Source organism: Scyliorhinus torazame, chromosome 8 (assembly GCF_047496885.1).
Source record: "Scyliorhinus torazame isolate Kashiwa2021f chromosome 8, sScyTor2.1, whole genome shotgun sequence".
Lineage (NCBI taxonomy): Eukaryota > Metazoa > Chordata > Chondrichthyes > Carcharhiniformes > Scyliorhinidae > Scyliorhinus > Scyliorhinus torazame.
Window position 1 is genome coordinate 167,112,183 of NC_092714.1, and position 20,175 is coordinate 167,132,357.

At 47.8% G+C, this 20,175-nt stretch overlaps 1 protein-coding gene across 1 annotated transcript in view; it reads right to left on the minus strand.

Annotated features, from left to right (window-relative positions):
- The window catches only part of LOC140428237 (uncharacterized), a 504,514-nt gene that overhangs the window by 170,676 nt on the left and 313,663 nt on the right, over positions 1-20,175 (minus strand). The window contains exon 10 of the mRNA XM_072514486.1: positions 4,966-5,094. Coding sequence (XP_072370587.1) covers positions 4,966-5,094 — 129 coding nt within the window. The remainder of the gene's footprint in view (positions 1-4,965; positions 5,095-20,175) is intronic.

Below are 20,175 nucleotides of genomic sequence, written 5' to 3' on the forward strand. Positions count from 1 at the left end.
TCGCCCTTGGCGGCTCATTTGCCGGGGGCTTCTTCGCCAGCAACTCCAATGTGCCCCGTCCAACTCCAGCGGCCTCGAAGGGGCCTTCGTGCCCATCATCGCCTCAAGCATCGTGCTCGCGTATGCCCCGGCATCAGCCCCCTCCACTCCCTCAGGGAGACCCAGGATTCGCAGATTCTTTCTCCTCGACCTGTTCTCCAGGTCTTCGAGTCTTCCCGCCCACCTCTTGTGTAGCGCCTCGTTCTGCTCCACTCTCACCGCCAGGCCCACGAGCTCGTCCTCGTTCTGACTGACTCTTTTCTGTACCTCCTGGATCTTAGCTTCGTGGGCCTTCTGCGTGATCCCGAGTCCTTCAATTTCCAAAAGCATAGGCGCCAACATCTCTTTGCGCATCTCCTCGCGCTGCTCCTCGAAGCAGCGCTTGATGAACTCCTGCAGCTCCCATTTGTCCCTGGCCGCCGCCATTTTGTTTTCTTTCCCTCGCTTCTCCCGTTGCTCCAGTGCCGCTCCTTTGGCCGTTACACTTCTGGTCCGTTTCATAGAAGTTGGCAGTGTTTGCTTCACCAGTCTGCCCCAAAAAGTCTATGGAAACTCCTGAAAAAGGTCTGAGAGTCGGCTCCAGACGGGAGCTGCCGAATGCGCGACCTACTCCTCCATGGCCGCCACCAGAAGCCTCGTCCCTGCTTCTTCAATGGCCCTGGTAGATCTTTTCACAGTTGTTCCCTCTGCTGCTAGAATTCACCTTTGATAGAGTCAAGCCAGATTGCAGCATTAAGCTTGCCCTTCCCCCGCCTGCATGCTGGAAGAGGCCTTTGTCTACTACTGCAGCTCAAGCCAAATCTTTCATTGTTTCTGCCGGGTCTGGTAGCCAAAAGACACAACACTCCTGGGGGACACTGTCAGGGGAATGCTGCAGCCTTCTTCCCACACCGGGAAATGTCAAACAAATGCCGTGGGGGCCCTGTAAAAGAGCCCAAAAGTCCGTTCCAAGCGGGAGCTGCCGAATATGCGACCTAGCTCTGCATAGCCGCACCCGGAAGTCCAGAAGTCACAATTTTAAGAGATACAGGGGCTAGTCAATCTTTAATGGTAAGAGATGAGGAATTATGTAGTTTGGGAAGAATGTTGCCAGAAAAGGTGGTGATATGTGGAATTCAGGGTGAGAGGAGTAGCGTTCCATTATATAAGGTAAGGTTGGAAAGTCCAGTGAAGAGTGGTGAAGTGGTAGTAGGAGTAATAGATAAACTATCTTGTCCAGGAATGCAGTTTATCTTGGGTAATGATATAGCTGGATCGCAGGTGGGAGTGATGCCTATTGTGGTTGATAAGCCAGTGGAAAATCAGACAATTGAAAGCTTGAAGGACGAATATCCTGGGATTTTTCCGGATTGTGTAGTAACAAGGTTGCAAAGTCACAGGTTAAGACAAGAGGAGAAATCAAAGAGTGAAGATGAAGTTGAAGTGCAATTATCTGAAGCGATTTTTGATCAGATGGTTGAAAAAGAACAAGAACAGGTGGAGGATGAGGCGGATATTTTTAGTTCAGGAAAATTGGCCGAGTTACAACAGAAAGATGTAGAAATAAAACGGATATATCGGAAAGCATATACGGAGGAGGAATCTGAGAGTATAGCAGAGTGTTATTACCATAAAAATGATGTCTTGATGAGAAAATGGAGACCTGTACATATGCAGGCGGATGAAAAGTAGGCAGAAGTTCATCAAGTAGTATTGCTGGTAGGGTATTGAAAGGAGGTGTTGCGAGTTGCACATGAGGTACCAGTGGGAGGTCATTTGGGAATAAGGAAATCTCAAGCTAAAATCCAGAAACATTTTTATTGGCCTGGACTACATAAAGATGTAGTTAAATTTTGTCAATCATGTCACACATGTCAAGTGATAGGGAAACCTCAAACAGTGATAAAACCAGCGCCCTTAATACCCATTCCAGCATTTGAGGAACATTTTACAAGGGTCCTAATTGATTGTGTAGGACCGCTTCCGAAAACAAAAAGTGGGAATCAATATCTTTTGACTACAATGGATGTGTCTACTAGGTTTCCAGAGGCCATTCCAGTACGTAATATTACAGCTAAAAGGATTGTGGAGGAGTTACTTCAATTCTTTACCAGATATGGACTACCCACAGAAATTCAATCGGATCAAGGATCACATTTTACTTCAAAGTTATTCAAAGAAGTTATGGATAGCTTAGGAATAAAACAATTTAAATCAACTGCGCACCATCCAGAATCGCAGGGAGCGTTAGAAAGGTGGCATCAGACATTAAAAACAATGTTGAGGGCGTATTGTCAAGATTATCCAGAGGATTGGGATAAAGGAATCCCATTCGTATTGTTTGCAATTAGGGATGCACCTAATGAGTCTACCAAATTTAGTCCTTTTGAGCTAATTTTTGGTCATGAGGTAAGAGGACCACTTAAATTGATTAAGGAAAAATTGATGGGTGAGAAATCAGAAATTACACGATTGGATTACGTGTCAAATTTTAGGGATCGATTAAATAGAGCAGGTGAATTGGCTCGACAGCATTTGAAAGTTGCACAAAATGTGATGAAACGGGTAGCGGACAGGAAATCCAAAGTTCCTAGTTTTGCCAGTGGAGATAGAGTTTTCGTATTGTTACCAGTGGTAGGTGAACCTTTAAAAGCTAGGTTTTGTGGACCTTATCAGATTGAAAGGAAATTAAGTGAGGTGAATTATGTGGTAAAAACACCAGATAGAAGGAAGACTCACCGAGTGTGTCATCTGAATATGTTTAAAAGGTACTTTGAAAGGGAAGGAGAGAAGAAGGAGGAGGTTTTAATGATTCTTACTCAAAGTGACGAACCAAATCCAGATGACTGTGAATTTGACAAACTTCAAATTAAATTGGAAAATAAGGATGTTCTTAAAAATTGGGATGGATTGTTAAGTTACCTTCCAGAGGAAAAACAAACTGACCTGAAAGAGTTCTTGATATCACATGGGCAAGTTTGTAGAGATAAATTGGGAAGTACTAAAATGGCTATACATGATGTAGATGTGGGAAATGCTGTTCCTCTCAAACAACATCCATATAGACTTAATCCTTTAAAATTGGCACGGGTTAACAGAGAGAGTGAGAGTATGTTGAAGAATGGCATAATTGAAGTGGGTTGCAGCCAATGGAGCTCACCCATGTGATGGTACCTAGACCAGATGGTACCCAACGGTTGTGTGTGGACTATAGAAAGGTGAATGCAGTTACAAGAACGGACTCTTATCCTGTCCCACCATTGAAGGATTGCATGGAGAAAGTGGGACAATCTGCTTTTATTTCCAACTTCCAGACATGGAAAGAGCATTTTAAACATCGTATGGAGTACTTCGATCGACTTCAGGAGGCGGGTTTGGTGATGAACCTAGCCGAAAGTGAATTTGGAGAAACCCGAATCGCTTTCCTTGCAGAGTTTCCGATATCCTCAAGACGAAGGGAAGTAATGCGATCTCGTAGCATGAATGAATTTGATCGAACAGTTGTGCAAAAGTTTTGTGGTGTGATTACTCCACTGATGGAATTGCTAATGAAACGTCAAAAATTTCAATGGACAACGGACTTTTAGTTTCAGTTTAAAAAGCAGTGTGTGTGTGTCTGTGTGTTTGCAGGAAGAAAGCAAGGTGTTGGAGCTGAAGTCAACCAAGCTAATGTATCTCTGCCATTCTACAGAAAATATATATATCCTTTAACCTGATATACTATTTAAATGTGTTAAGTCTCTTGGAAGTTTGAAGGAACATTTTAAGGAATTATTTACTGTTGCAATATTTTCTGAGTTATCTTTGAAGTAAGGGGTGTCAAGAGATCCAATGTTTATTTAAGATGTTAAGTTGAGTTCATGGAATAAACAGTGTTTTGTGTTTAAAAACCCACGTGTCCATAATTGTAATCCCACACCAAGGGAAAAAGCCGTGTGCTAGAAAAAGCAACAAATCCATTAAAGGGAGAGGTTGGTTGAACTCCATGATACATTTTGGGGTTCTGAAACACCTCGCACATAACACTGGAAACCAGTGATCCTCGGCACCTGTCTTGCCCCAATTCACAGGGTTGTAGTAAGACACTGCATGGTTCTCCGAGTCCCATTTCACCTTGCACCATGGCTTAGGGTGAGAAAAAGGAGCTCTGAAGAAGTTGTAGGGAATCGTACTGTTAACTGTTTCTCCAGTTACTGCCAGACCTGCTGATTTTATCCAGCAGTTTCTGTTTTTATTTCAGGAGCAGGAGAATGAACTTGTCGTGATTCCACCTGATTAGGTGTGTTCAGGGAGCACATTTCTTCATTCTTCTTCAAAACGAGCTAAAGCAGGACACTCTGGATTCTGAACTGACATCAGATCCATCTCTTCCTCTTATGATAACCACTCCCTGGCATTTCAGGTGTCCTGAACAGTGTGTCGGAGTTCCAAGGAATGAATTGGAACTGCATCCAGACAGCGTACTCTCCCATCTGGTACTGTCTAACTGCCTCACTAATTGGCAATACCTGCACTGATCCAGTTACTCAGACCCTGGGTTCAGTGAGTAGTCCTCAAACATCCTACAAAATGATCAGGGGGTTGGATAGGGTGGACAGCGAGAGCCTTCTCCCACGGATGGATATGGCTGGCACGAGGGGACATAACTTTAAACTGAGGGGTAATAGATATAGGACAGAGGTCAGAGGTAGGTTCTTTACGCAAAGAGTAGTGAGGCCGTGGAATGCCCTACCTGCTACAGTCGTGAACTCGCCAACATTGAGGGCATTTAAAAGTTTATTGGATAAACATATGGATGATAATGGCATAGTGTCGGTTAGATGGCTTTTGTTTCGGTGCAACATCGTGGGCCGAAGGGCCTGTACTGTGCTGTATTGTTCTATGTTCTATGTTCTATAGACCACATTGTCCTAACATGCCGAGCTTGGACTATATTCTATTACTCACAACATGTAGGTGACCACACCCAGACTCCACATGTCCGTCGGAAAGGACACATGTTCAAAGTTGACGATTTCTGGAGCTAGAAATTCTGGTGTTCCAAACGACACCCGCAGCTTCTCTCTGGGTTTGAACCTGAGGGAGGAATCACAAGCTTGTTGTAACATTGCTTTAAGGAATGGCAACATAGTTATAAGTCAGTGTTGTAACATTGCTTTAAGAATGATGTCCCTTTAAGAAGCTCAACATGCACATGAGCCAGGTACCTGGATGTCATCATATTCCCTGGTGCCATAGCCTCTCTCTGAATAGTGCCCTGGACAGCAGGATGTCTCGAGAGATTGCTCTACTCCTGGTACTCATTTCGCTGTAAATAAACCCCACCAGAGTCCCTCAGCAAACAGAATACACATCCCTCCTTTGTGTTACATAGAGAGAGCAAATGGTGACGGAATGTCACCATCACCAACTCTCAGTATTGCCTGACCCAGTCATTCAATACATTAACCAGTAAATGAAAGGGAGAGAGAGCAGGGGAGGGGGAGCACATGAAGATTGAACAGTGGGAAGGAGACAGGCAGAGGAACCTTCACACATTAAGCTGTGGATCAGTGCTTCTGAATCAGGTTACATATTCAAGTTTCACTCTATCGGTCAAGCCTATAATGTAGGCTGATAGATAGTGTAGTATAATATAGAAGAATAAAATCATAGAATCCCTACAGTGCAGAATCATAGAATTTACAGTGCAGAAGGAGGCCATTTGGCCCATCGAGTCTGCACCGGCCCTGAGAAAGAGCACCCCACTTGAGCCCCATACCTCCACCCTATCCCCTTTATCCCCGTAACCCAGTAACCCCACCTAACCTTTTTTTGGTTATTAGGCCCATCGCGTCTGCACCGGCCTTGAAAAGAGCACCCTACCCATGTTCACTCACCCATCCACCCCACCCTGTCTCCATAAGTCCCATAACTTCACCTGCACACCCCTGGACACTTGGAGGCAATTTATCATGGCCAATCCACCTAACCCATGTATCTTTGGACTGTGGGAGGAAACCGGAGCACCTGAGAAAACCCATTCAGACACTGGGAGAACGTACAAACTCCATCTATACTGAGGGAGTGCTACCTTGTTGGTGATATAATCTTCCAAATGAGACATTGAAGTTTCATTGATTCACTCAGGTGGGCATTGGAGATGTCATGGGCCTTATTTCTGAGCAACTTCATAGAATTTCATAGAATTTACAGTGCAGAAGGAGGCCATTCGGCCCATCGAGTCTGCACCAGCTCTTGGAAAGAGCACCCGACCCAAGGTCAACACCTCCACCCTATCCCCATAACCCAGTAACCCCACCCAACACTCAGGGCAATTTTGGACACTAAGGGCAATTTATCATGGCCAATCCACCTAACCTGCACATCTTTGGACTGTGGGAGGGAACCGGAGCACCCGGAGGAAACCCACGCACACACGGGGAGGATGTTCAGACTCCGCACAGACAGTGACCCAAGCCGGAATCGAACCTGGAACCCTGGAGCTGTGAAGCAATTGTGCTATCCACAATGCTACCGTGCTGCCCCAACTTTCTGTATAAAGACAGGCCCGTCTATCCTTTCAAAGAGTAAGGAGGGTAATATATATATAATATATATAGAACAATATATATTAATGATTTGGATGAGAACACAAAATGTAACATCTCAAAGTTTGCAGATGATACCAAATTAGGTGGGAGGGTGAATTATGACAAGGATGCAGGGATCCTACAAGATCTAGACAGGTTTGCAAGTGGGCAAACCAATGACAGATGCAGTATAATTTGGATAAGTGTGAGGTGATTCATTTTGGAAGCAAAAACAGGAAGACAGATTACACCTGAATGGTTGTAAATTGGGAGAGGAGAGTGTACAAGCGGGACCTGGGTGTCCTTGTGCACGATTCGCTGAAGGTAAGCATGCAGGTGCAGTAGGCGGTAAAGAAGGCTAATGGTATGTTGGCCTTCATTGCAAGAGGATTCGAGTACAGAAGCAGGGATGTGTTGCTGCAATTGTACAGGGCCTGGGTGAAGCCACACTTGGGAGTATTGTGTGCAGTTTTGGTCTCGTTCTCTGAGGAAGGATGTTCTTGCTCTCGAGGGAGTGCAGCGAAGGTTTACCAGACCGATTCCAGGGATGGCGGGACTGTCATAGGAGGAGAGATTGACTAGGTTGGGATTGTTCTCGCTGGAGTTCAGAAGAATGAGGGGGGGATCTCATAGAGACTTATAAAATTCTAACAGGACTAGGCAGGGTAGATACAGGGGAGAAGTTACCATTGATGGGTGTGTCCAGAACCAGGGGTCACAGCCATTTCGGACAGAGATAAGGAGACATTTCTTCACACAAAGAGTGGCGAGCCTGTTGAATTCATTACCCCAGGAAGTAGTTGATGCTAAAACTTTGAATATATTCAAGAGGCGGCTGGATATAGCACTTGGGGATAATGGGATCAAAGGCTATGGGGAGAAAACAGGATTAGGCTATTGAGTTGGATGACCAGCCATGATAGTGATGAATGGCAGAGCAGGCTCGAAGGGCCAAAATACCTCCTCCTGCTCCTATCTTCTATGTATCTATGTATGTATGATATGTAAACAGTCTCAATTCAATGCTGTTATTGGACCAATAATGCAGAGAATGTGAATTCACATTGTGCCAGAACATGTCTGAGAACATTCTGTTGGGACACTGTTGTAAAACCTTTGTCTGTTCTGTGTTTCCTTTTTATCCTTGCCCTGCTACCTGTCTTTGACCTATAGTCTTCTGGTTAGCTGCTACAACATTGTTGCACCATTTGGGATTTCTGTTTAAATTACTGAATTGGACAGAATGAAACACCCCTGGTCGGGCAGACTAATCACAGACTCTGCCACAGAACCCCAAATTCAGAGAAGACAGGCGCCTACAGAAGCCACAACTGCAGCAACGATGTTTCATCTTAACCCTTTTTGTAGCCTTCCACTGTGTGTGTGTTTTGTGTGTGTCCGGGTGGAGGGGGGTCGGTTTTGGGGGGAATAGATAGACTGTAGACCATAATACTAATTATTTTGTTTAAATGTTCATCTTCCAATCTTGCTATAAATAAGCAGTTTATGTTTTACTTATAAATCTATGAATCTGATGCCTGTAACTCATTGGAGCAGGTTAAAGATCTCAGGAAAACACAAATTATTGGTTAATTCGCTTATGTTGGGACTCCGGAGTCTGTGGGGCTGGAATTGACCGTGCACTCGCACAGGGTGTCGTAACATTTCAGTTTTAAAAATCAATTGGAAATAAAAAGCTGAGTCAGTGAAAGTGACAAGTGAGTCAGCTCGGAGAAAAACAGAATTCTTCACTAATGATCCTCCAAAATTGTGTCCTTCTCATAATTCTGCTCTCACCTCTTCCCCTCACTCTCCTGCCTATCTTCCAGGATTCCGCGACCAAACACTCCCACCACAGTCGTACCATCCCCAAATGTATAGATAGAATTGGAGGTAAATATTGCCCGACAATCAACACTCCAACAACAACCCACGTCAGACTGCCGTTCATAGACTACAGCTCTGCCTTCAACACATTATCCCGACAAAACTAATAACCAAACTCTGCAATCTTGGACTTAACCTTCCCTGTACAGCTGTATCCTTGATTTCCTTACCAACAGTCCGCAATTTGTCAGGATAGACAACAGCACCTCCTCCACAATAGTCCTCAACACCGGGGCCCACAAGGATGTGTGCTCAGTCCTCTACCTTACTCCCAATACACACACAACTGTGTGGAAATATTTCACTCCAATTCTATTTATACATTTGGAGATGATACGACTGTGATGGGTCATATCTCAAACAACGACGAGTCCTACTACAGAAGGAGACAGATCACTTGGTTGCATGGTGTACCGAAAACAATGTCTCTCTAAATGTCAGCAAAACCAAGGAACTGATCATCGACTTCAGGAAGCGTAGCACAACCCCCCCCCCCCCCCCCAATGCCCCATCTACATCAATGGCTTTGAGGTAGAGATGGTCGATAGCTTTAAGTTCCTGGGGGGTCACCATCACCAAGAGTCTCTCCTGGTCCACTCATGTTGATGCAACAGTCAAGAAAGCCCAACAACATCTCTGCTTCTTACGGAAGCTAATGAAATTCGGCATGTCTGCATCGACTCTCACAAACTTCGACAGATGTGCCATAGAGAGCATCCTATCTGACTGCATCAAAGCCTGGTATGGCAACTGCTCAGCCCAAGATCGCAAGGGCAGCACGGTAGCATTGTGGATAGCACAATTGCTTCACAGTTCCAGGGTCCCAGGTTCGATTCCGGCTTGGGTCACTGTCTGTGCAGAGTCTGCACATCCTCCCTGTGTGTGCGTGGGTTTCCTCCGGGTGCTCCGGTTTCCTCCCACAGTCCAAAGATGTGCAGGTTAGGTGGATTGGCCATGATAAATTGCCCTTAGTGTCCAAAATTGCCCTTAGTGTTGGGTGGGGTTACTGGGTTATGGGGATAGGGTGGAGGTGTTGATCTTGGGTAGGGTGCTCTTTCCAAGAGCCGGTGCAGACTCGATGGGCTATATGGCCTCCTTCAGCACTCTAAATTCTATGATCTATGATCTAAGAAACTGCAGAGTGTGGTAAACTCAGTCCAATGAATCACACAAGCTTGCCACCCTTCCATTGATTCTGTCTACACCTCCCGCTGCCTCAGGAAGGCAGACAGTATTGTCAGAGACCCCTCACACCCAGGCTTTGCCCTCTTCCAGACCCTTTCATCAGGCAGAAGATGCAGAAGTCTAAAGACCACATCCAGATCTAGGAACAGCCTCTTCCCCACAGCTACTAGACTCCTCGACGACTATTCTCCCTCGGACTGATCTGTTCCCTGTAAGGACACTGTTCATGAAGCCCTATGCCTGCTCTTGCTCATGCCATGATGTGGAGATGCCGGCGTTAGACTGGGGTGAGCACAGTAATAAGTCTTACAACACCAGGTTAAAGTCCAACAGGTTTGTTTCGATGTCACTAGCTTTCGGAGCGCTGCTCCTTCCTCAGGTGAATGAAGAGCATCTTCACGGCTCTATCCACTTGGGTGGCAACTTTCAGAGATCTATGGACATGAACTCCGAGATCTCTGCTCCTCCACATTCTTCAGAACCCTGCCATTAACCCTGTAATCCGTATTCAAATTTGCCCTATCAAAATGAATTACCTCACATTTATCAGGGTAAAACTCCATCTGCCACTTTTCAGCCCAGCTCTGCATCCTATCAATGTCTCTTTGCAGCCTACAACAGCCCTCCACATTATCCACTACTCCACCAATCTTGGTGTCATCAGCAAATTTACTAATCCAACCTTCAACTCCATCATCCAAGTCATTGATAAAAATCACAAATAGCAGAGGACCCAGCACTGATCCCTGTGGTACACTGCTGGTGACTGGGCTCCAGGATGAAAATTCTTCTATGTGATCGCCAGTTACTGATCCAATCGGCCAAATTTCCCTCTATGCCATGCCTCCTTACTTTCTGTATGAGCCGGCCATTGGGCACCTTATCAAACGCCTTACTAAAATCCATGTATACGACATCAAATGCTCTACATTCATCTATGTACTTAGTTACCTCCTCAAAGAATACAATCAAACTTGTGAGGCAAGACTTACCCCTCACAAATCTTTGCTGACTATCCTGGATTAAGCTGTATCTTTCCAAATGATCATAAATCCTATCCCTCAGGACACTTTCCAATAATTTACCGATGGCCGAAGTGAGACTAACCAGCCTATAATTCCCAAGGTTATACCTATTTCCTTTCTTGAACAAGGGGACAGTCTTCTGCCACTATTCCTGTAGACAGTGAGGACATAAACATCAAAGCCAAAGGCTCTGCAATCTCATCCCTCGCCTCCCAAAGAATCCTAGGATATATCCCATCAGGCCCAGGGGACTTATCTATCCTCAGGCTTCTCAAAATTTCTAACACATCTTCCTTCCGAATATCTCCCTCCTCCAGCCTACCAGCTTGAATCGCACTATCCTCCTCACCAACATGGCCCCTTTACTTTGTGAACACTGAAGAAAAGTATTCATTTAGGGCCTCTCCTATATCTTCAGACTCCATGCACACGTTCCCACTACTGTCCTTGACCGGCCCTAACTTCACCTTGGTCATTCTTTAATTCCTCACACAAGTGTAAAAAGCCTTGGGGTTTTCCTTGATCCTACCCACCAAGGACTTCTCATGCCCCCTCCTAGCTCTCCTAAGCCCTTTCTTGAGCTCCTTTCTAGCTGTCTTGTATCCCTTAAGTGCTCTAACTGAACCTTGTTTTCTCATCCTTACATAAGCCCCCTTCTTCCTCTTGACAAGACATTCAACCTCTTTTGTAAACCATGGTTCCGCCGCTTGACCATTTCCTCCCTGCCTGACAAGAGACATACATATCAAGGACACGCAGTATTTGCTCCTTGAACAAGCTCCACCTCAATTGTGCCTATCCCTGACAGTTCTTGTTTCCATCTTATGCTTCCCAATTCTTGCCTAATCACATGGTAATTACCCTTCCCCCAGTTATAAACCTTTCCCTGCCGTATGTTCCTATCCCTCTCCATTGTTATAGTAAAATTGTGGTCACTATCTCCAAAGTGTTCTCCCACAAACAAATCTAACACTTGGCACGGATCATTACCCAGTACCAAATCCAATGTGGCCCTGCCTCTTGTCGGTCTATCCACATATTATGTGAGGAAACCATCCTGCACACACTGGATAAAAACAGCCACTATTCGAATTATAGTGGTTCCAATCAATATTTGGAAAGTTAAAGTCACCCATGACAACTACCCTGTGACCACTGCACCTATCCAAAATATGCATTGCTATCTTTCCCTCCACATCTCTGTTACTGTTTGGGGGCCTATAGAAAACTCCTAACAAAGTGACCGCTCCTTTTCTCTGTCTAACTTCAGCCCACACTACCTCAGTCGATAGGTCCTCCTCAAACTGCCTTTCTGCAGCCATTATACTATCCTTGATTAACAATGCTACTCCTCCACCTCTTTTACCACCTTCCCCAATCTTACTGAAACATCTAAACCCCGGAACCTCCAATAACCATTCCTGCCCGTTTTATCCACGTCTCCATAATGGCCACAACATCGTAGTCCCAGGTACCAATCCATGCTTCAAGCTCACCAACCTTATTCCTGATGCTCCTCGCATTGAAGTAGACACACTTCAAACCACCTTCATGCCTGCAGGTCCACTCTTGTGACCTTGGTACCTTCCTCAGTACTGCACTACCCTCAACTTCCTGAACTCCAGCAACGCTATCTCCTGGGCTACAAATCAGTTTCCCATCCCCCTGCCAAATTAGTTTAAACCCTCCCGAAGAGCTGTAGCAAATTTCCCTCCCAGGATATTGGTGCCCCTCTGGTTCGGGTGTAACCTGTCCTGTTTGTACAGGCCCCACCTTTCCCAGAATGTGCTCCAATTATCCAGGTAACTGATACCCTCCCTCCTACACCATTCATGTAGCCACGTGTTTAACTGCACTCTCTCCCTGTTCCTCACCTTGCTAGCACATGGCACTGGCAACAAACCAGAGATGACAACACGGTCTGTCCTGGCTCTCAGCTCCCACCCTAGCTCCCTGAATTCCTGTTTTACATCCCTGTCCTTTTTCCTACCTATGTCGTTGGTACCAATGTGTACCACGACTTGTGGCTGCTCCCCCTCCCCCTTAAGGATCCTGAAAACACGACCAGAGACGTCACGGACCTTGGCACCCGGGAGGCAACACACCAACCGTGAGCATCTATCATTGCCACAGAACCGCCTATCTGTACCTCTAACTATAGAGTCTCCAATAACTAATGCTCTCCTGCTCTCCCCCCTTCACTTCTGAGCCACAGGGACAGACTCAGTGCCAGAGACCCCCCCCCCCCCCCCAACAGTATCCAAAACGGTATACCTGTTATTGAGCGGAACAACCGCAGAAGATCCCTGCACTGACTGCTTCTTCCCCCTCCTTTTAAACGTCACACAGCTATCTTCATTCTCAGGAGTAACTACATCCCTGTAGCTTCTATCTATAACCAACTCTGCCTCTTGAATGATCCTCAGTCCATCCAGCTCCAGCTCCAGTTCCCTAACACGGTCTTTGAGGAGCTGGAGATGGGTGCGCTTCCCGCAGGTGAACTCAGCAGGGACACTAACGGCATCCCTCACCTCAAACATCCTGCAGGAGGAACATTGCACTACCTTCCCTGCCATCCCTCTAACTTCCAACCAAGTTCTGGTTAATAAATAAATTTAAAAAAAAATAAGAATATAATATGGCATTTATCTCACACGAATAGGTCTTATTATTAGGTTAGAGGAGGAGGGCGGGTGGGAGACACTACACGTGTAGTGTCTCGGGTTTCCTCTCCACCAGAATTTATTGGTTGGGGGGGGGGGTGAAACCTTCCCAGAAGTCCGCGGGTCGAACGTCCGGTTCCGGGTCGAACTTCCGGTTCCCGCCGTATATTAAAATAATAAAAAATAAAACAGAAAAGAAGAACAGAATCGGGACCAGGTAAGTGTTTTTTAAATCAAAAACTTACCTCCCGACAGGCCCCTGCACTCTGCTCCCGCCGAAATTCTGAGGGAACTAGGGAACTAGGGAATAGGGCCAGTATGGCTCTGAGGAAGAGCAGACAGGGAGATGTTGATGAAAACAGCGGGACTGATGGCCTGAAGTGCATATGTTTTAATGCAAGAAGTATAACAGGTAAGGTAGATGAGCTTAGAGCTTGGATTCGTACTTGGAACTATGAGATTGATGCCATTACAGAGACCTGGTTGAGGGAAGGACAGGATTGGCAGCTGAATGTTCCAGGATTTAGATGTTTCAGGCGGGATAGAGGGGGATGTAAAAGGGGTGGAGGAGTTGTGCTACTGGTTAGGGAGAATATCACAGCTGTACTACGGGAGGACACCTCAGAGGGCAGCGAGGCTATATGGGTAGAGATCAGGAATAAAAAGGGTGCAGTCACAATATTGGGGGTTTACTACAGGCCTCCCAACAGCCAGCGGGAGATAGAGGAGCAGATAGGTAGACAGATTTTGGAAAGGAGTAAAAGCAACAAGGTTGTTGTGATGGGAGACTTTAACTACCCCAATATAGACTGGGACTCAGTTAGTGCTAGGGGCTTGGACGGGGCAGAGTTTGTAAGGAGCATCCAGGAGGGCTTCTTAAAACAACATGTAGATAGTCCAACTAGGGAAGGGGCTGTACTGGACCTGATATTGGGGAATGTCCCCGGCCAGGTGGTAGAAGTTTCAGTAGGTGAGCATTTCGGGAACAGTGACCACAATTCAGTAAGTTTTAAAGTGCTGGTGGACAAGGATAAGAGTGGTCCTCGGGTGAATATACTAAATTGGGGGAAGGCTAATTATAACAATAGTAGGCGGGAACTGAAGAACCTAGATTGGGGGCGGATGTTTGAGGGTAAATCAACATCTGACATGTGGGAGGCTATCAAATGTCAGTTGAAAGGAATTCAGGACCGGCATGTTCCTGTGAGGAAGAAGGATAAATACGGCAAATTTGGGGAACTTTGGATAATGAGAGATATTGTAGGCCTCGTCAAAAAGAAAAAGGAGGCATTTGTCAGGGCTAAAAGGCTGGGAACAGACGAAGCCTGTGTGGAATAGAAGGAAAGTAGGAAAGAACTTAAGCAAGGAGTCAGGAGGGATAGAAGGCGTCACGAAACGTCATTGGCAAATAGGGTTAAGGAAAATCCCAAGGCTTTTTACACGTACATAAAAAGCAAGAGGGTAGCCAGGGAAAGGGTTGGCCCACTGAAGGATAGGCAAGGGAATCTATGTGTGGAACCAGAGGAAATGGGTGAGGTACGAAATGAATACTTTGCATCAGTATTCACCAAAGAGAAGGAATTTGTGGATGTTGAGTCTGGGTCACATTGAGATCTAAAAAGACGAGGTATTGGGCGTCTTGAAAAATATTAAGGTTGATAAGTCCCCAGGGCCTGATGGGATCTACCCCAGAATACTGAAGGAGGCAAGAGAGGAAATTGCTGAGGCATTGACAGAAATCTTTGGATCCTCACTGTCTTCATGGAGAATAGCCAATGTTGTTCCTTTGTTTAAGAAGGGTAGCAAGGATAATCCAGGGAACTACAGACCGGTGAGCCTTACGTCAGTGGTCGGGAAATTACTGGAGAGAATTCTTCGAGACAGGATCTATTACCATTTGGAAGCAAATGGACGTATTAGTGAGAGGCAGCACGGTTTTGTGAAGGGGAGGTCGTGTCTCACTAACTTGATAGAGTTTTTCGAGGAGGTCACTAAGATGATTGATGCAGGTAGGGCAGTGGATGTTGTCTATATGGACTTCAGTAAGGCCTTTGACAAGGTCCCTCATGGTAGACTGGTACAAAAGGTGAAGTCACACGGGGTCAGGGGTGAGCTGGCAAGGTGGCTACAGAACTGGCTAGGTCATAGAAGGCAGAGAGTAGCAATGAAAGGGTGCTTTTCTAATTGGAGGGCTGTGAGTATTGGTGTTCCGCAAGGATCAGTGCTGGGACCTTTGCTGTTTGTAATATATCTATCAATGATTTGGAGGAAAATGTAACTGGTCTGATTAGTAAGTTTGCAGACGACACAAAGGTTGGTGGAATTGCGGATAGCAATGAGGACTGTCAGAGGATACAGTAGGATTTAGATTGTTTGGAGACTTGGGCGGAGAGATGGCAGATGGAGTTTAATCCGAACAAATGTGAGGTAATGCATTTTGGAAGGTCTAATGCAGGTAGGGAATATACAGTGAATGGTAGAACCCTCAAGAGTATTGAAAGTCAAAGAGATCTAGGAGTACAGGTCCACAGGTCATTGAAAGGGGCAACACAGGTGGAGAAGGTAGTCAAGAAGGCATAAGGCATGCTTGCCTTCATTGGCCGGGGTATTGAGTATAAGAATTGGCAAGTCATGTGGCAGCTGTATAGAACCTTAGTTAGGTCACACTTGGGAGTATAGTGTTCAATTCTGGTCGTCACACTACCAGAAGGATGGGGAGGCTTTGGAGAGGTTGCAGAAGAGATTTACCAGGATGTTGCCTGGTATTTAGGGCATTAGCTATGAGGAGCGGTTGAATAAACTCGGTTTGTTCTCACTGGAACGACGGAGGTTGAGGGGCGACCTGATAGAGATCTACAAAATTGTGAGGGACTTCGACAGAGTGGATAGTCAGAGGCTTTTGCCCAGGGTAGAGGGGTCAATTACTAGGGGGCATAGGTTTAAGGTGTGAGGGGCAAGGTTTAGAGTGGATGTACGAGGCAAGTTTTTTTTACACAGAGGGTAGTGGGTGCCTGGAACTCGCTGCCGGAGGTGACATTTAATGGGCATCTTGACAAATACATGAATAGGATGGGAATAGAGGGATATGGACCCAGGAAGTGTAGAAGATTGTAGTTTAGTCGGGCAGCATGGTCGGCACGGACTTCTTTGTTCTTTGAGTCCATCCCATTCCAAGTGGAGAGCGATGCGTCGGACTTTGCTCTGGCCGCTACACTCAACCAAGCGGGCAGGCCCATCGCTTTCTTCTCCCGTACCCTCCATGCCTCCGAAATTCGACACACCTCCGTCGAAAAGGAGGCCCAAGCCATCGTAAAAGCTGTGAGACATTGGAGGCATTACCTGGCCGGCAGGCGATTCACTCTCCTCACTGACCAACGATTGGTTGCCTTCATGTTCAAAAGCACACAGCGGGGGAAGATTAAGAATGACAAGATTCTGAGGTGAAGGATCGAGCTCTCCACCTACAATGACGATATCTTGTATCATCCTGGGAAGCTCAATGAGCCCCCAGATGCCCTATCCCACGGTACATGTGCCAGCGCACAAGTAGACCGGCTCTGGGCCCTCCACAATGACCTCTGTCACCCGCTTTATCCACTTCCATCAAGGCTCGCAACCAGCCCTATTCCATCGAGGTCAGGTCCATGACCAGGGACGGCTAGGTCTGCGCTGAGTGCAAAACGCACTTCTGTCGGCCAGCCAGAGCACATCTGGTAAAGGCCTCCCGCCCTTTTGAGCGCCTCAGCATGGACTTCAAAGGGCCCCTTCTCTCCACTGACCATAACGTGTACTTCCGCAACATTGTTGATGAGTACTCCAGATTCCCCTTTGCCATTCTCTGCTCTGACATGACCTCTGCCACGGGTTCCCCGCCTACATCCACAGTGATCGGGGCTCCTCCTTTATGAGCAATGAGTTGCGTCAGTTCCTGCTCAGCAGAGGCATAGCCTCCAGCAGGACGACCAGCTACAACCCCCGGGGAAACGGACAGGTTGGTGCACGAGCAATGACCACGAAAGCGAGGTTGTAGTCCAACTGAAGGCTTTAATAAGCTAGATGTTTCCCCCAGCTGCTCAGGTACAGAATGAGGGCTGCTGGGGCGGCACGGGTTCTAATACCCCGCCTATCAGGGCGGAGCTATTATACAGTCTAGCCAATAGCAAGCATACAGGTTCTACCAATGGTACTTTAGCCTCTCAGGTACCGTAATACCTATAATACCACATTCACCCCCTGTTAAAAAAAAGTCCGGCGGAGGTGGTGGCCAGAAACTACAAAACATAACAACATGGTATAGTTGGTTATGGAGGTACCGTAATACCTACGTACAGTGTTTAGTAACTATTTACAAGTCAGGTAGCTATGTACATTTGGTGTTTTATATTTACAGATTACAGGTAAAATGAAGCAATCAGTCGATCGGGGGCCTTGGTCGTCCTCTGTGATCGTTGGAGCCCCGGTGGTGAGTCCGGTGGAGGCTTGGGCATCTGTGACTCCAGGAGCGTGGCTTCGATCTCCATGGCATCTTCGTCACACTTAGACGGCGCTGGTGGGGAAAACGGCTGACCTGGGAAGGGAGCACCTGTGGGAGGCATCCGTGGGTGGGGGGGCCTAGACAGGGGCGGCGGAAGGACCGATCCTCCTGTAAGGTGCAGCGGTGGAGGGGAGGGTGGGATTGGTGGCTGGAATGTGCGTGAGTTCCGGCGGGCGCCAGATCCCGTAGGGAGACCGTATCTTGCCGGCCGTCGGGGTACGCCACATAGGTGTATTGGGGGTTAGCATGGAGCAGATGGACCCTCTCGACTAACAGGTCCGACTTGTGCGCCTGCACGTGTTTTCGGAGCAGGATGGGTCCAGGTGCTGCCAGCCAGGTCGGGAACGAGGTCCCAGAGGAGGACTTCCTAGGAAGACAGGGAGAGGTTCGTGAGGTGTCTGATTGGTGGTTGTACAAAATGGCGCCGCCCATCCCTCAAGCATGGCATCCGTTGAACAAGATGGCGGCGCCCGGAGTCCGCACGTGGCCCTGGGATATGGGGGTGGCGGTGACCGCTGGCCACACGGGGCCCGTGGAGAGGTTTGTGGTGGCGGTCCGGATTCGCCGCTGGAGACCGCGGCCACCGCTCGGGCCTGACATACCACCATGACATGGCCCTATTTGCCGCATCTCTTGCAGGTCGATGCGCGGGCCGGGCAGCGCTGGCGGGGGTGCTTGGCCTGCCCGCAAATGTAGCAGCGGGGCCCCTCGGGGTTGCCAGGTCGCCTTGTAGCGCAGTCCTGCGGCGAAAGGGGCAAGTCTCGGGGTCGGCCACTGCGGGGTTCCACGCTGCCCAGGGGGCTGCCGCGCGGTCGGGAACGTAGGCGCAGGCGTTACTGGAGGCCACGTCCAGGGAGCCTGCAAGGGTCTGTGCCTCCCTGAGACCCAGGGTGTCCTTCTCCAACAGGCGCTGGCGGATTTGTGATTAAAGCATACCTGCCACAAAAGCATCCCTGACTAAGAGTTCCGTGTGTTCGCTCGCCGAAACTTGCGGGCAGCCGCAGCTTCTTCCCAGCACCAGGAGTGCACGGTAGAATTCCTCCAATGATTCCCCAGGGGTTTGCCGTCTTGTTGCAAGCAGGTGCTGGGCATAGACCTGGTTTACTGGACGAATATAGTGTCCTTTTAGCAGCTCGATTGCTGCATCAAAGTCTTCCGCTTCCTCGATGAGGGTGTAAATCTCCGGGCTCACCCTTGAGCGCAGGACATGCAGTTTCTGTTCTCCCGTGGGTGCATTTAAGGCCGTCTCGAGATACCCTTTAAAACATGCCAGCCAGTGCTTAAAGATTGCCGCTGAGTTCACTGCGTGGGGGCTGAGTTGCAGACACTCCGGCTTGATTCGGAGCTCCATCCTTTCTTCTTAAAAACCTAGCTTATTAAATTGATGCACGATCAATGACCACGAAAGCGAGGTTGTAGTCCAACTGAAGGCTTTAATAAGCTAGATGTTTCCCCCAGCAGCTCAGGTACAGAATGAGCGCTGCTGGGGCGGCACGGGTTCTAATACCCCGCCTATCAGGGCGGAGCTATTATACACTCTAGCCAATAGCAAGCATACAGGTTCTACCAATTGTACTTTAGCCTCTCCGGTACCGTAATACCTATAATACTAAACAGGTGGTCCTTCTGGCCCTACGGTCGAAGAGTCTCCCAGTCTCCCGCTGGCAGGAGGTCCTCCCCGATGCGCTTCACTCCATCCGGTCACTCCTATGTACAGCTACTAACGAGACTCCTCATGAACGTATGTTTGCCTTCCTCAAGAGATCCATCTCCGGGGTCTCGCTTCCGTCCTGGCTGACAGTCCCAGGGTCCGTCCTTCTCCGGCAGCATGCGAGGAGCCATAATACCGACCCCCTCGTCGAGAAGGTCCTGCTGCTCCATGCAAACCCCCAATATGACTACGTGGCACACCAGGACGGGCGGCAGAACACGGTCTCCCTTCGGGATTTGGCTCCTGCAGGCTCCCCGGAGACCACCACCACCCTACACCATCTTCCCCACTCCTGCCCACCTCCCTCGCGAACTGACACCCGCAGGCCCACCGGCGACAAGCACCACCATCCGCGCCCGTACACCACCCCCCCCTTTCGCCAACTCAACATCTGGGTGAAGAAGATGACAACACGCTCCCGGATGCGCAGGTCTCGACACCGGCGCCCACACCACAGCCGGGACTGAGGCGATCATGGCGGAAGGTCAAGGCCCCTGACAGACATGACCTTTAAGAGCACTTCGCCCCCGCCGGACTCTTTGTTAAACAGGGGGTGAATGTGGTAAACCACATTATTGTA